We start from the raw sequence: 16801 nt of genomic DNA, 5'->3' as shown, positions 1-16801 counted from the left end.
ACTGTTTTTCTTTCATATGTGCATCTTTGTTGCAGCGTCTGAGGAGCTAGATTTGTTTTGTTCATTAAGATATGATTTCCAGAGTGCATGTACCTTTCAGTATATTTTTGGAAACCCGGTTTCAAGATAGTGCAACATGGCCTACTTCACAAAACAGATTTATCCAACAGACACTTGATGAGAAAGGACGATGCCTTGCAAATATGGCAGTCATCGACAAAAATATACTTTTGTAAAATATGGTGGAGTTGTCATGTTTCACATACAACAGATTAACAATGTAGATTTACACCAAAAAATGATATATATTAAAGATAGTATATACAAAATCATAGCAATATATTTCGGTAGTACACACAAAACAAGTGTCCATGGCTTTCAGTCTTAAATCTGAACAAAATATTGTCGTATTCCGTGCACAATAGAAAAACACACACAAACAACATAAAAACAGCATACTGCTTTGGCTGATATAAATAAGTGTTTTTAAAAGAGGAGTAACAGGGATCATGTAGACGGAGTATTGCTTTCATGTTGGACTCATTCAATGTTTCAAACCCTGAGAAGATCAGAAATTAACCGGGTGACACGCAGTGGGAGACATCCAGAAGCACTTCACTGCTTTACTAACCAAATCAAGAAGCCACAAGGCTTAAAGACAACATTAATCTCACCTTTTTTTGATTCTTCTGTGTACTGTACTGCATCCCACTGGATAGGAACATGACAGATAGTGCTGCAATTGGACCCACATTATCAGTCTGTGACGTTTAAATGATTTATACTTTAACATGACAGTCTGCTGTGTTTTAAGTACCACTGAAGGTTGAGATGATCAGACTAGGTTCCGAATGTTCAGACTAAGATTGCTCAACTTTTGTCAAAAGTCTGACCACCATAAAAAAACAAATAGATAGCTTAATTAAAAATAACACATTATTAAAAATCCACATTTTGTTTGCATAACAGTGTCCTTCCTGTGTTTGCCCTGGTGTGGTCTGGTCATGTGACTGTAGGGTTTATGTCACCCAGCTGTCCATTCGCATTCGTTTGACCGTCGGACTCTCTGAACGACTCACAGGGAGCGAGTGGAACTCCTGCCGCTGCTGCTCGTCTCGGTCGCTGCCACCCTCGTGGGAGCTGCAGGAAGAGCTGATGCTGTCTGCAGGAGACCTTCCCAGCTCTGCTCGGGTGGATGAGGAGGTGGAGGAGTGATGATGTGGGGGGACATGAGCCTGGGTCATGTACCCTGATTGGCTGAGGTGGTCACGGGGTGGGGAGATTGGCTCTGATTTGATGTTTATGTTGTGGTCGGTGCTGACGGAGAGACTGGAGCTCAATGACCTGCAGAGAGAACAGAGGAGGAGACTATCTTGTAACTGGAACTCTGGAGTGAAGGCTCCACCTAGTGGTGAAACTATAAAGTATGTGGACAGAAGTAGTACTGAAACAAGTGCTTTGGAGGAACTTAAGTATGTTTACTAAAGTACAGCATAAGGTACTTGTACTTAACTAAAAAATTTTAATTTAATGAAACTTGCTTCCACAAGAATTAAGATGCAAATATTGTACTTTTTCCTCCAGTTATTCGACAACATATTATAACAGTAGTATAACATATTACATATTAAACAAACGAGGGGTTTTTGAAATATGATATATTTTAGAGATTTAACAACCCTCTTCAACCTAATACAACAATAAAATACAACTTAAATTAATACATTAAATTAAAGAAATGAAACACACACACAGGACATAGTTTTTTCCATTTGGTGCATTTACTTTAGATACTATAAGCACATTTTATATTTACCTACATAAATGTTAATGTTGAATTCAGGACTTTAAACTGGCGCTAATGAACCTTCTGGTTCATGACCATGCAAAATTTACTTGGTCATACTTAACCTGCTGTAAGTGTTATTACTTCATTCATTAGCCTCATTTTTCATTACCAAGTTAAGTCCAAAAAACACAGACACACACACACTCAACAGATTCTGAAAAACTCCTGAGGGGCATTTAGTATACTTATTACTCTTCCTGTTCTGTGAACAAAGTTGTCAGTTATCAAAACTGCGTGAACAAACTGTGAAAGAGTAAAGCCTGTTATCAGTCATGAAGAGAGAAAGGTTAACTGTCAGGTACTTACCCCAGCGAGCCCAGCTGGTGTTGCTGCCATGCTGCCATGGAGCCTAAGGAGGGGCCTGCAGGGGAGCTGAAGCCTGACAGCTCTGCACTGTTCAGAGAGAAATCTGATAGAGAAAAGACACATGAGACTGATACATCAATGAGCTTCCATCCATCCACCCATCTATCCATTTTCTATATCGCTTAAATCGTCAGGGTCGCAGGTTGGGGGGTGGGGTTGGGGGCTGGAGCCTATCCCAGCTGACTATGGGCGAGAGGCGGGGTCGCCCTGGACTGGTCGACAGTCAATCGCAGGGCTCTTCGGGTAATAAGCTATACTAATAACTAGTGTTATTCTGGTTGAACGGTTCTCTCAATTGAAATTTTAACAGTATATAAATGATAATGTTACCTATCCATTAAATGATGTAAAAACAAAAAGAAAGAAAAACAGCAACATTTCAATGTTTTATTTTACTCTATTCTTACTATTACGCTCTGTGTCCTCAGGAGCTAGGCTAAGAACAGCAACACAGTACAAACACTAATAATCATCAGGTACCGTTATTGTACACAGAGCTGATGCCAGAGTAGACCAGGCTCTGGTGAGGCAGACTGGGTGTGGTGATGGAGACCACTGGAGTGGACAAAGGCTGGCTGGACTGACTTCCACTCAACCTCTGGTTACTCTGAAAATAAATACATAAAATAAAAACAGTCACAAGTCTTTTCTCTGTCTGTGCTCAGACTACAGTTATGGTGAACAGTGCAACAGATGATCACAGCTTGTGATGCCAAAATTCAACCACATGATGTCAGTATAAATTCATTTTCCCATAACGTCTTTCAGCAGTGAGTGTATTAAAACTCCAAGCTCTAACACTCCGACACTGCATTGTAGGCATTATGTAAAACTGACCTTCTGGCGTGTCCATTTTTTATTCACCTGCATTAAAAGTCAACCAGAAATTCACCAACGCCTTAAGATAATGTAAAATTAAATCTAATTCTAAATGCAATCTAGAAACCCACTTTTAAAACATAAAAGACCTCAGTCTTTACTCAGTACCCCTAAAACCGAAAGCCTAGTCTGTAAAACAGAGCTTCAATTAAAATACTTCTTATCCACTAAATTGCATGGTTAAATTTTGAGCTGTTTTGCAAGATTAAGTGTTCTGAATGTAGTAACAGTCTTGTTAAGAAATCGTAATCAGGCCTACTGCGACAAACTCAGTCTTAATTTACTTGATTGCATGTTTTAACAATTAAGCGGGCAATCTATTATTCAAGTTGGTTTGGCACACTTCATGCCTGGATGTTAAAGCTGCTCGTAATTCAAACTGGTGTCAGTTTAACTTGACATATTTCTAACAGTAATTAGAAGTTTAGTGTTGTTCCTCTCTGGGTGTTGGCATTCCAACTTGATAATGTCAGCAATGACATCACCCTAAATGAAGTCACTCACTGCTAAACATGCACACACACACACACAAATCCACACAAACAGTGGGTTAACAAACTGATACAGGCCCAGAATTACTATGTCATCAAAGATAACCCAGTGTGACTTGCACTGAGTTTCGGTCCTCTTTCCTTGTATTATCTGTGGTGTGAATGTCACTATGAGCGATAAATGCTGAACTAGAAAATTCAGTGACGTGATCCAGTAATGGTGATGGTTAGCAAACGTGGCCTGTGAAGAGAGGCAGACATGCTCGCTTCTTTATAGATGCTGCACTAAAGGAACACAAGCAAAAAAAAAAAAAAAAAAATCTCCAGCTTGAGTTGTTTTTGTCTGTGCAAAACACACACAGTTCACAAAGCGAACTGTACACACTTACATGCACACATGTGCACACAGGAGGAAGTGAAAGGCAGTTTCAAAATGATCAAGTGGAGGAGCTGCTATCTGACCACAACTCAACATCTTTTACTGCAGTGAGTGAGAGGTTGAAAAGTACAGATCTTGTCCTCTGCGGGTTCAAACACTGCGGAAATATTAGCACGCTATTGTTTACAGTTTTGTGGTTCTTTCAACTGCATGCTAGTATCAGCCCATAATAGCTGCTATTGAACACTCTCGGGCCACTGAAAAAGGCCATACTAACGATTAATGATGACAACAAATTATTGTTTTTATTATTATTGTATGTCATTTCATCACCTGAATTTTATTCAGACACTATTTTATTAATACTAACGGCTACCCCTCAATGAGTGTTAACAAAAGGCTTTAAAGGTAACCCATAAAGTCCTTTCAATTTGTAATCCATTTCTAACTTCTTGTCTCTAAATTTTCAAAAAAGCAACAAAATTCTCCCCTCACTTTCTGAAACAGCTGTGAAAAAAGTTTTTTATTTTTTGATCAACTCTATTCAAGTAATTATGCCACATCTCCTGAAACGCTGTCCTTCTACCGATGGATCACTGCTGAACGTAAAACTTTGCTGAATCTCACAGCCAGCAGAATACTGAAGCCGCCTGGCCACCATAAAAGAGAAAAAAAAATGTCTCAGTTTCCATTGTTTGCTAATCGTTACATCATGTTTGAGCATAGTGTGGGAGGGAAGGGCAACAGTAAGGGAGTTGAGGGCAAATCAATAACTTTAGTAACAAAGCACAGATGGTGAATACACTATCTGAAGGAAGACAGGCGGACTCAAGAAGCTCTGAAGACCCCCTCCACGATGTACCTCTTTACAAACCATAAACTCTCTTAGATGTTTTGCACTCAAGCTTCTTCTGATGGCTGATTTGTCTCAATTTCAGTTGTGAGGACCTAAATTCCTCCATTATTTATAAGACAATACACAGGACACCTTCATGATTACCAATGGCAATGTAAACCTTGACTTCACAATCTGCCAAAATTATTTTTTTAAATGCCACATTGTTATAAAACATTAAATCTCTTCTGTGCTAACGATTAGAAGAATTATCAGCCCTGTGTCTTGAACATTAGGCCACTGTTTAGTGCTGTGAACATTATATTTAGCCACATCAGTCATTATGTAGATTTCTAAGATGAAAAATATTACTTCATATAAAGTTGTAGTGTTTCCCGAAAAACAACACATAAATACTGAAATTAAAGAGGCATGAAAAAGCAAAAGTACACAGGGAAGAGAAACTGAAAAGGATAATTATGATCAGCTAAAACAAAGTTTATTTTGTGTCACCATCATCGAATTACAGTTACTAATCTTTGTATCATCATCATTGTATAAAACAGATATATTATCACTATGCATCCTGCAAAACAGACTGGCAGCATCAAGATCTTTATAATAACACTAACGCTTTTGTCCACAGGGGCCACTAAAATCAACACCAAACACAAAACAAGCTCCTTGTTGTTGTTTTAAAAAAAAACACCATATATGGTTTTGTTTCCTAAAAAACTCAGGCACTGAAAGGCTTAAGGCCTGTGTTTTTACAGAGCTGTGCACAAGCAGCTGTGAAGGGCAACACCTTCATAAGCTGGCTGTAAGGCAGTAGCTGTGTATTGTTTTCAGGCTGCTGTTAACAACACATATACACACTTACCAGTGTTTGCATCATTCCCTTGGACTGAGGGATGACTACACGGAGGTCCGTTTTGCGGCTGGTAGGGATCACACTGTTCGCAGGAGGTGGAAGAGGAGGAGGAGGAGGAGGAGATTTGGGTGGTATGATCTTCCCCAAGCTGCTTCCACCAGGTGAGCCCACAAAACCGTTCACTGAACACAGACATGAAATACAAAGACATTTGATAAGTGATGGTGAGGAAACCCTCGCTTTCCCTTCAGGACTGACTGACAGGCTGACTGGGCCAGGAGCACCGTATGTGCAATCTGCTCAAATAAATATTCTGCCAGGACTAATTTCAGAGCCTTGGACAGAATTTTACCTTGGATGAAAAGCACAACACAATGCAGAAGTATTTGAAGATTTGGAGCATGCGTTAAAACGTGGGGGAGGTTATATGGTTAGAATGGTGAAAGTACAGCCATATATTATACAAGAGATAATAATGAATTATTGATCTTTTCTTGCTCTTGACATTACATAATGGCAGTGTTCATATGAGACAAGATGTTCTGGGAGGGAGAGTATCAAAATGACAGTGAGGACAGCCTGAAAGGAGGACAGTTTGTAGTGAGGATTGAAGATTCATCAGTTAAGAGAAATACGGCTGACATAAATCAGTAAAAATGAAGCTGGGGTGCATCCCAACTCCTGGGATAACAAAGACGCCTCAGCAAGCACTTAAACTGAAACCATTCAAATACTCTGCGAAATAGTGACTTTGATGTGACAATGAAATATCAGCAAATACCTTACTAAAATGTTTGGCTGAAACGTAAGAAATTTATAGAGCAGACCCTCTAGATCAGTGGTTTCCAACCTGGGGGTTCACAAAATTAATGCGAGGGGTCATAAAATGACTAACAGCACAGGAACTAAACAAACATTAAATCATGTTGAGTGTTTATATCCTCCCCCTGTTGCTCATTTTTTGAATTCACTCAATAATCATTCAACACTTCAGAATGTGAAAAACAGTATGATAAATGTGAAACATTTACAAAACTGTCAGGCATGCTGCTGGATTGTATATGGTTATGAAAAGACAATGACCAGGCCGATCTGTCACTGAACGTAAAGGTAGACTGGAAGCCACAGCAGAATAATGAACTAAACTACCTGCATACAGCAAAAAAATAACCGTAGATGAGCTGTGCAGTGGTAATACACTGGTAATGAAGGACCTTGCAGAAAAAACTTAAAAAGCCATACATGAAAATATAATACATTCATGTAGAAAATTATGAGAAATGATTTCATCTCATCTATATATTTATATATTCTCTCTGAATAATTATGTTGTCTCTAGAAGTTCTTGAGACCACAATAATATGAATGACAGATTTACTTATGTTGATGTGTGTGACTCAAGGGGATAGCTTGGGCCCTTAGACCAGGAGCTCTGTCTAAGTGTTTCTGTATGACTCCTGAGAGACACATACCGACTGGTCCAGACCCATTTTGCAGAGCCAGATCAGAACTACCCTGCAGGCCACCTGAAGATACACACACACATGCAGAAACATACATTGTTAGTTGATGACATTTCCCACCAGTTTCTGTTCCACAAAAACTGGCTTGTGTCCAAACAAATGTATTTACTGGTCATCATTTGTTTGCTGGTCTTCACTTTCTCCTAATCGTCATAAGTCTGATTTGTCGACTGAGTTTTTTTCAGCACTGGGCCTCTCATAAGTCCCATCCAGACAAAAGGTGAATCTCTACATTTACATGCACAGCAAGGGTTGTTCACCTCAGTGAGCACACAATGAGTGACCACAAGGTAAGACAAATATCTTATTATCTGCATTTCCCCCTGGACTATCAAGCACACACATGTATGCACCAACCTGTGTTTCCAGTGCTGGGGGGTCTTTGAGGAGAGTTTATGTTCCTGTGGAGGTGTGTGTGAGACGAGGAGAGGATCCCACTGTCAGCCAGAGCTGCTGTGGCTGCAGCCAGCGCCTGGGAGGTTGCCCCTCCTACACCAGAGCTGTACGACACACTGCCTGGTGCCACATGCATGAAGTTCTGCTGTGGAAGTCCTGTGGACTGGAGAGGAAGTGACAGATAGAGACAAGTCAACATCAGTTTCATAACAGAATACAATACTTGCTGTAAGACACACTGTTTTTTTTTTGTCTTTTATTTTGCCCTGTTGTTGTGTCTGTAAAGATAAGATGAACTTTATTGGGGTCAAGCATATGGTCAATAACAGACTGACTGACATAAAAGTGACATTTTGCTCCACATGTGCTGTAGAAACAAAGAGAAAGCGAAAAAAAATCTTATAACAAAAGACAGCATACTGAGTGGAAGTTCTTCTGTTGATGTTCCTGCTGAGCAAATGTGGGTGGGAGTAGCCAATGGGTCTTTTAACAGACATCAGACATAGTTGCAATGCTCTGATCTGGTACAGTGGCATACTGAATCTATGTAACTGTATCAATTTGAAAAATAATGGAGCTGAGGAAAATCAACAAAAGACTATAATGCAACTCACAATTTTGTGACTTTTCATCATGTTGTCAAACTCTTCATTAATCTTCTTGTATTTCTCCTCGGTGTTGGGGGTGAGGACGTAGGAGGCATCAGCGTCGGGGCTGTCACAGCCTCTGTGCTCCTTCTTATTCAGGGCCTGTGGGTAAAACAAGCACGGGGGGGAGGCATTACGTTTAGAAAGGCTGATTAAATAGTATTGGCAACAAGTAGAAAATGCAACTACAGCAATGGATTTGGCAAGGCTTACAGTGGCCTGCAGCTGACATTCATAATAAAACCACATTGTCCCAGAGAGAGGGGTGAGTCTGTTAAAAATGATTTACATATCTAATGGAATTTTTTTTTTATTAATTCTTCCTGATGGAAAAGTCTCGCATTACAAACCACAATGTCTAAAATACAGTACAAGTTACACAGCATGTACAGGCTTTACAACACATCAGTTTAGAAATCAAGCTGAGACTGATCAGTTTAAACTTAAAGCATATTAATAATAACATCTGTCAATTTGACAAGCTGAGGTCTTGCAGAACACAGGATATGAATGGTTCTGCTTGCTCCCCATATAATGTGTGGTCAAAGAGCAGGAAGGACAGCCGACCCCTAACATGACTAGTAGAAGCCAGATCTGATTCTCAAGAGATTCACAGTATACAGATGCTAACACAGAGGCCATATTTACATTTCTGAAAGTCTGAACTCCTGGTAAGGGCTTTGCTATTGTTCTTAATACAACAAAGATGGGGAAACACATATTTACCCTCCAGTAAACTGCCTTTAAACATTAACAAATTGTTGGTGTTTGGTTCATTACACAGTATTTATGCTGTGTTTCTAAAACTAAATAAAGGATGTTTCCAGGGACTTCCCAGGAAGGATGTTTTACCATCTGTTTCCACCTGGCTGTTAACTTTCATACACATCATTTTTTACATGTGCCAATTTTTTGCTTTAATTCAGATACAGAGTAACATTAGCATTTATTTGCAGTTGTGTTTCTGTTCATTGATGAATGTAAGATCAGTATGATAAATGATAAGTGCCCCACTATGACAGTTATTTACTAATTTTGCATATCTTTCCTTGGTGGTGATGTAGTGTACGGTGGGGCTTTTAGTGTTTAGACTGCCAGCACAAATTAATTAAAAGCACCAAATGTGATATTTGCACAGAGCTGAGAGAAAGCTGGCTGAACTGTGAAACCGACTGCTTTCACATTACACATTATGTGATCTGTTCTTAGAAAACATCAACCACAGTGGCTTTAAGTCCAAAGAGTAATATATGTAAATATAATATATATAATGTGTATTAAAAAATGCATTGGAGCTTTTTTAAATATCTAAATTCTAAAAGTCTAATGTATCTTTTTAAAAACACACATTTCTTATTGTTAATGAAAATGAAGCCAAGCGTGGAATTGGCATCGTTCAGAAGGTTTAGAGAACTTGAACCTGGACAGAGAAATTGAAGGATGTTAATTTACGGCACCTGCACTTTGGCAGAGGGACCATTGTATTAAAATCAAATCATACCGACATCATGCGTGCCTGGATGATGACATCACCTCTCTGGTATCCATCATCTCATCTCTGTTCCTCATTATATTACGCGTCATAGCGTGAAACGGACAGACCTACAGACCATCACACCAGCCAGCGGACTGTCGGTCCACCACATGTCCTCTGCATTCCCAGACACTGGTAGTTACTGGGAGCTTTAAACACACGTTCACAAGTCTATTTTCACCACAGGCCTTAAACTACATTTTAACAACTGGTGACCACTTAAGAAGTCACACGCTCGATTCCCACTCAGCTCAATGGCTAGTTATTTCCACACTCCAGTAAACATTAAACTGGCCACTTTAAATTTGCAGTTTGTATGGTAGATGTTTGATTGTTATTCCATTTTGTATAATAACAGTATGGTATGGGATGCATGTATGTGAGTGACCGTGTAGCGGTGGCAGCAAATATACATTAGTCAAACTGACAGGTGGCAAAGGAATTATCCATTACTGACTTGAAAGTTCTGTAAATTAGAAATAGCATGACTCTGATACATGTTGTGACATACATGGTAAAAGAAAACAGACAATGCAAAACACATATATGTTGCATGTTTACAGTCTTCAAACTCCTCTATAAACTGTCATCAATAAAAATACTGCACGTCAAATGCCAATGGTAAGTCAGTAGAGGCACAAGCGTTTGGTGTTCCGACATTATCATTCAATACTTTTTCCTTACAACGGTCCAGTGAGAGCTGCTCCTGCAATATTATCATAACAAGCTTAGAAAAGCACTGTGATATATAACACTGGAATACACTGGAATGAATCTACGTAAACCTGCAAAAACACGTGCATGTGAAGGCATATGTAAGCTCTGAAAGTATATCGTAAATATTACAGTAACCCCAGAGTAAAAGCCAGCACTCCAGTTCAATGATATTGAATGTATAATAACTCAGCAATCATGAACAATAATGCGAGGAGAAATTACGACAGCAAGATTTTATTTGCTCAGCATCAGGAGTTTGTTATTCTTCAGTCATTTCTGAATTCAGGTGTAAACTCTGCTTGACCTTACTGACAGCTGTTACCAATCATGTGATCACTCCTATGTCTCTGAATGTGTCACACCACTGACAGGTAGCTTTAGAGGTTATCTTTAAATACGAAGGAGTTCCAGATCCTATGAAAGAAGTTGTTTACTTTAGGGAATGGAGAGTGAACAGTATGAGGGCACAGGGGGACAAAGAGTGGACCTACGAGAGGTGTGTCTAAGTGGGATTTGGTCCAAGATCTATTGTGCTATTTGTAGCTCCACAGATGCTGGTTTAAACCACTACATCATGTCTGGGGACTGACAACTATCTTAAAGTGTCTGTTAGAGGATCTGAGGGTGCGTGCCTCCTTATCATCTCAAATGTCAAAGTCGGCTTTAGTGGATCTCCACAGGCATGTGGCCCATTGCCACCATGAGGCATGAGCTGCCCCGTTAAACATCTTAACATGTGAGGTTGATGTCTTGTTGCTGTTGGGGCTGAATCAAAGATAAAATAAAGCCCCCCACCCTTTCCCTGGAGTGAGTCTTTTCCAGTTGGGTGACTGCCCTGTGGACTAAGAATAGGGAAGGCACGGGAGTGTTTGAGATGTGATTTGACGCATAACTGGCAGATAAGCTCAGCTCACAAATTTTCAAAGGCCGGTCTACCCAGTTTCAGAAATAGATTGTTTTCTTATGAGGCATCCTGTCATACTTGACTTGAACTAAACCAAATCAAGCGCCTGTATCCCACAGTGTCAGTTTTCAGTGTATTGTAGTTTTCACTTTCTGTTATGGTTCTCATTCATCTTGGGTTCTGTGGGCTGGAATTGCTGCATTGCATACCTTGGACAGCTGCTCTGTTGCTGTTGAAATTCAACTCTGTTGCACACAAACCTGCCTCATTATTATGACAAAGGTAATCTGTCAGTGAGATTAGCTGACCAGTTAGGACTTTGTAGTTGTTTTAGTTGGCAAACCTTCAAGACTGGAAAAAAAAAAGAGAAAAAAAAAGAAAAAGAAAAAGGAAAAAAAGTCGGCTCAGCTTTATTTTAGGTTGACATTACACTTATCTGCTCCATATGGAAACAGATCTGCAGAGTTTATTTCAAGAGGCTTATTGTTTGAAGTTGAAAATTAATTTGCTAAAAAAGAAAAATCAATATCCATATATTCTCCTCCATGTTGTGATCAGAATCCCATGTAACATACAGAGTGCTGAAGTTACAGGACCACATTTCAATAGGTGTTTTGAGTCTGCCATCATCATAATCAGACAGACTACCTCATCAATATGCATTTAAACCTACCTCTGACTTAGGTTAGTTAGAAACCCTGTCTATTTCTTTATTGTTTTTAAGTCAAATCATTTTGGCTGAAGGTCAAATGAAGGCACAACTGCTCTCCCCCACTGAGTGAACACAGACTGGGAAATACGGGTTCAGGTCTGCACAAAAACTCCAGTTCAATTCAACTTTAAAAGATACTCAAACTTTTACACAAAGTAGAGATACATGTTGAATGTCTTAATACTGGTGTGAAAACTGTGAGACAAAGAAATGTCTGAGCTCTTTGTGTATTTCTTGCAGAGGGATGCGCATCAGCAGATAAGTTCCATTGAAAAACAACAATGAACCCAAAGAAGCTTTCTGCTAGTCCCTCCCGACGTGGGAAGTCTGTTGCAGCCAGTGGGGTATTATTTTACCTGTAGTCAAATCTCATGCTTAATGTTGCAAATGGACTGACCACTATGTAAAATATCAACCTCTTACTTTCCAGGCTTTGTTTCAATCATCATGTCTGTCTGCATGACATTTGTAGGAAAAAACAAATAAGGTCTCAAGGCAGGCAAATCAAGCCTGGCTAATAGTTCACAGAGATGACACAGGTGTCTGTTTACGGTTTGCAGCAGGAGAACAGACACAATTATGCCATTTAGAATCATTACGGGCAATATTAATGATGCGTATGAACAAACTCTACCACTGTTATTACAACAACAAAGATCCTGAATTAAGCTTTACTGTTTCACATGCATTCCCGTTCCTCCCTAAGCCTGGACTGGATTTAGTCTTATTTCCCTTCAGAAACAACGTTAGGGTGTGTTCACACTTGGAGTTCAGTAGATTTTGCTGCATCGTATCTCTGATCCTGTTCCTCTTCACATTGATTTTTTTACAAACGGCCAAAGAGACTTCAATATGAACTTACACAGACCAACAGTTAATCCACTGATTGGACCATTTTGGTGACTGTCACCATCATCAGTGCATCATCACAATGTTGGAAATCAAACTCTTCTCTAACTCTACATTTGAGAATTTTATGCATCTGTTGTTACGTTCTTTGGTGTCACAAAGATATAACTGATTATAAGCATTATTAGTATTATTCAACTGCAAATCGACTACATATTATTATTAAATGCTAACAGATAGACAAGTAGAAAACAAGGCATCTTGTCCAGTAATGAGTCAGGACTCATTACTGTGGGATTGCTGCCACACATTTTGTAGTACTTAATGAACTGACAAAGTACATAGAGAAGGATAGAAGCACAGTGATTTTACCTGCTTTTACCAGAGTTCATCTGGGAAAATACACAGGTTGAACACATGTGCATGTGTTACCATTATCACCAAATTAACATAAATATATACCTGGCTTTCGAAACATGCACCATCACAGAAGACTGCTGGTTGGCCTATTTGCTTTCATACCACAAACAAGCTGCTCAAGGGTTCCAATGGAAGCAGGCCATTTCATCCTGCATTTAAGAGTGATTGCTGCGTTCACATATACCCAAACTAACCGATCTTTGGGGTGAAACGCTCCCGGTTTCACAACAATTTCTCCAAACGAGTCTGGCATGAATACACTCTTAGATTTACTTGAGGAGGTTAAGAGTCTACAATTTTGGTAAGACAGATGACACCAACAGAAGTCAGAAAGCAGTTGGAAAACATGCCTGGACTCTCCTGAAACAAACTCAAACACAGATTTGAATTTCTGTCCCTGGAAAAGAGACAAGGCATTTTGAAAATAAACACGGTTACTCTTTTTCAGTTGACAGTTTGCATTGGTACAACACTCCTGTCTGTGTGTGTGTGTGTGTGTGGGAGTAGTAAATTCAAGCTCTCAGCAAGGCAAACACACATTAGAAGCTTACATAAACAGTAAGAACATGAGTCACGATGACCATTCATTTTTAATGGCAGTGGCAATGAGTACGTGCTGTGAGAGACACGACAGTGCTGCTCAGGGACCATGATGCAACAGCACGAACGTCAGCAACCCGATGACGCTGCAGGAACCCACAAAATGGTTGAACAGCTGGATCTTATCACTGAAAACACAGGTCTCCAGTTTCTGCTAAGTACTACTACTACTATCTGTTTGCTGCAAATTCAAGACATTGTCTTAAATATTAGTTATATCCATTTGGTATCAGCAGTGGAAACTGTTGACCAAGTGTTAGCATGCATACATACTCTATACAGACAAGAATATTAGGACAGAGTTCTTTATTATTGAATTCACGTGTGGTGTGGGGCTGTTTTTCAGGGCTTGGGCTCGGCCCCTTACTTACAAGGGAGATCTTAATGCTTCAGCATACCAAGACATTTTGGACAATGCTATGCTTCCACCTTTGTGGCAACAGTTTGGGGAAGGCCCTTTTCTATTCCAGCATGACTGTGTCCCAGTGCACAAAGCAAAGTCCATAAAGACATGGTTGGATGAGTTTGGTGTGGAAGAACTTGACTGGTCCACCCAGAGCCCTGACCTCAACCCCATCCAACACCTTTGGGATGAACTGGAACAGAGATTGTGAGTCAGGCCTTTCAGTCCAACATCAGTGTCTGACCTCACAAACGCTCTACTGCATGAATGGGCAAAAATTCCCACAGAAACACTCCAGAATCGTGTGGGAAAACCTTCCCAGAAAAGTAGAAGCTGTTATAGCTGCAAAGGGGAGATCAGGTCCTATTAATATCTATGTATTTAGAGTCAAATGTCATTTGGTTGCTCTTGATGTAATGGTAAGCTGTCCCAATATTTTTGTCCATACAGTGTAGCTGCATCATCCTGGGTACAATATTAATGACAACATAAGCACTGTCATTCTGACATAAGATGCCAATTATCATCTGATTTAAATTACACTGTTCCTCACCTCTACAATGTCAGAGTTGGTTCTGCTCTCGTGGGGTTCGTTGTACTCCGTGTATTTCAGTAGGACTTTGTCCATGTCGGTGCTGGCATACTGGAACAGCTTGTTGGAGCTGTTGAAGATGATAAGGGCGATTTCACAGTCACACAGAACGCTCAGCTCATATGCCTTCTTCATCAGACCAAATTTCCTCTTCATAAAAGTCACCTAGAAAGACAAGGACCAGTTTAGTTTTTAGTTTTTTAGTTGTTTTTTTAATCTCATCCTGTCCTCAGACAAGGATGGGGGAAGAACTACAAAGAGTTTGTCTAACACAAGTTCAGAAGTGTGTTTTTGGACAGACAAACAAGCAGTTTACATGCAGGGAGAACACAGTGGATCCCTCTAGCAGTGCAAAACTGTATTTCTCTAATTGCATTTTTGAATTATTTTGAAAGCTTTTGCCATTTTTCATTATGGTAGAAGACATACAATAATAATAATAATAATAATAATAATAATCATAATAATAATAATAATAAACTAAATGGGCATGTGCATGGGAGATGGAAGGTGATGGGATTTATGCAAAATCCTCCCCAATGCAGCAAACCGCGAGTTGCTATAAAGTTATCTTTCAGCAGTAAACATAACTTGGGATATTGAATCCACAAAAAGAAGTGGCATCACCATCCAAAAATCAAATGGCCCCAAAATTAACTGACACCAAAACACACATTCAGCTGCTGACAGAACTCATGTAGTCTATAGAGACAATTTAAAGTGATTCAAAGTGTGTGATCAGCAGGAAGGAGGAGGTGGAAAGAGGGAGGTTCCCATGTGAGAGCTGACACCAAATTCCCAAAACAGGGTGGAAGCAGCCTATAATGGCTTCTAGTTCAATGACACCGATTGAATGAGTGGGAATTGTGGGTGGGGAAAGCAAGTGAGCAATGTTTCCCCTCCCGTAAAGATTAAAATCAAGTTCGGCCTAATCATATTCCTTGCAGGTCTATCAACTGTCAGCAAACCTTTCTTGGAGATACAACACTAAAAATATTCCTTGGATACATGTTACACTGTACTGCAACATCTAAAATAACAGTCGTTCTTGAAACCTCCATGTTCCCCTTAATCAAAAAATGCACCTCTATCATCAGGCTGAAATGAAACGTTTGGAGTGGACCATTTCAACCCACACACTACCCGCAAGTCACACATCGATCATACTCTCTCATCCCTGTTTTTGGTGTGCAGCTGACTCCCTGCAGTGAGTCAGTGTGTTTATCTGGATATGTCTACCTTCCATCGTGACCACTGGGATCCTGACTCATGTCACCACATATCTAGAAGCTGCTTTTGACTCTCACTCCTTCTCACACCTCCAAGATTTCCGGGCAATGCTGAGTATCAGGTGGATTGGTTCTTGTTTGCCTGCTTCATGTTCTCATTTTTCTACACATTCTGCTCTGCAGCTCAAACACACTCTTCTAGTGATGGATGAAAAGAGCAATTTTGTGGTCAGGTACTTGCTCAAGGTCACTGTACCAGAGGTTGTGGAAGGAGTTTTACTTATTCAATATTTGCCCCAAAACTAAAATATAAACACTAAAAAGAGCTCCAGTTACCCCTGAAAACATTCACATTCTACATAACTTCAATACTGACAGATGGATGCAAAGCACACTAATTTGCACTCTGAGAAGACACATACTCTATCCAGAATTGATTGATGAAAAGAAGTTTTCATAGTTTCAGTTTCTCCAAAGGTTTTTGTTGGAGCCTATCCCAGCTGGCTATGGCGAGGCAAGGTACATCCCAGACTGGTCACCAGTCAATCCCAGGGCCGGCAAAGACAAATAACCACACACTCAACCCTAGGGGCAATGTAGAGTAG

The 16801-nt window shown here is 39.9% G+C and overlaps 1 protein-coding gene across 2 annotated transcripts in view; it reads right to left on the bottom strand.

Annotated features, from left to right (window-relative positions):
• Window positions 1-2: 2 nt before the first annotated feature.
• The window catches only part of LOC124066570 (myocyte-specific enhancer factor 2A-like), a 35202-nt gene continuing 18403 nt past the window's right edge, over window positions 3-16801 (bottom strand). The window contains exons 4-11 of one of the 2 annotated variants that reach the window (XM_046403100.1): window positions 14929-15132; window positions 8204-8338; window positions 7551-7752; window positions 7143-7196; window positions 5680-5852; window positions 2696-2822; window positions 2156-2258; window positions 3-1344 (exon numbers count right to left, since the gene is read on the bottom strand). In XM_046403100.1, the coding sequence (XP_046259056.1) occupies window positions 1020-1344; window positions 2156-2258; window positions 2696-2822; window positions 5680-5852; window positions 7143-7196; window positions 7551-7752; window positions 8204-8338; window positions 14929-15132 (1323 nt within the window). In that variant the 3' untranslated portion in view covers window positions 3-1019. The remainder of the gene's footprint in view (window positions 1345-2155; window positions 2259-2695; window positions 2823-5679; window positions 5853-7142; window positions 7197-7550; window positions 7753-8203; window positions 8339-14928; window positions 15133-16801) is intronic. The other variant, XM_046403193.1, reaches the window with a different exon arrangement.

The sequence above is a fragment of the Scatophagus argus genome, chromosome 1, assembly GCF_020382885.2.
Source record: "Scatophagus argus isolate fScaArg1 chromosome 1, fScaArg1.pri, whole genome shotgun sequence".
NCBI classification, from domain to species: domain Eukaryota; kingdom Metazoa; phylum Chordata; class Actinopteri; family Scatophagidae; genus Scatophagus; species Scatophagus argus.
Note: the sequence above shows the minus strand (reverse complement) of the source record. Positions and strands in the feature narration are given on the sequence as shown.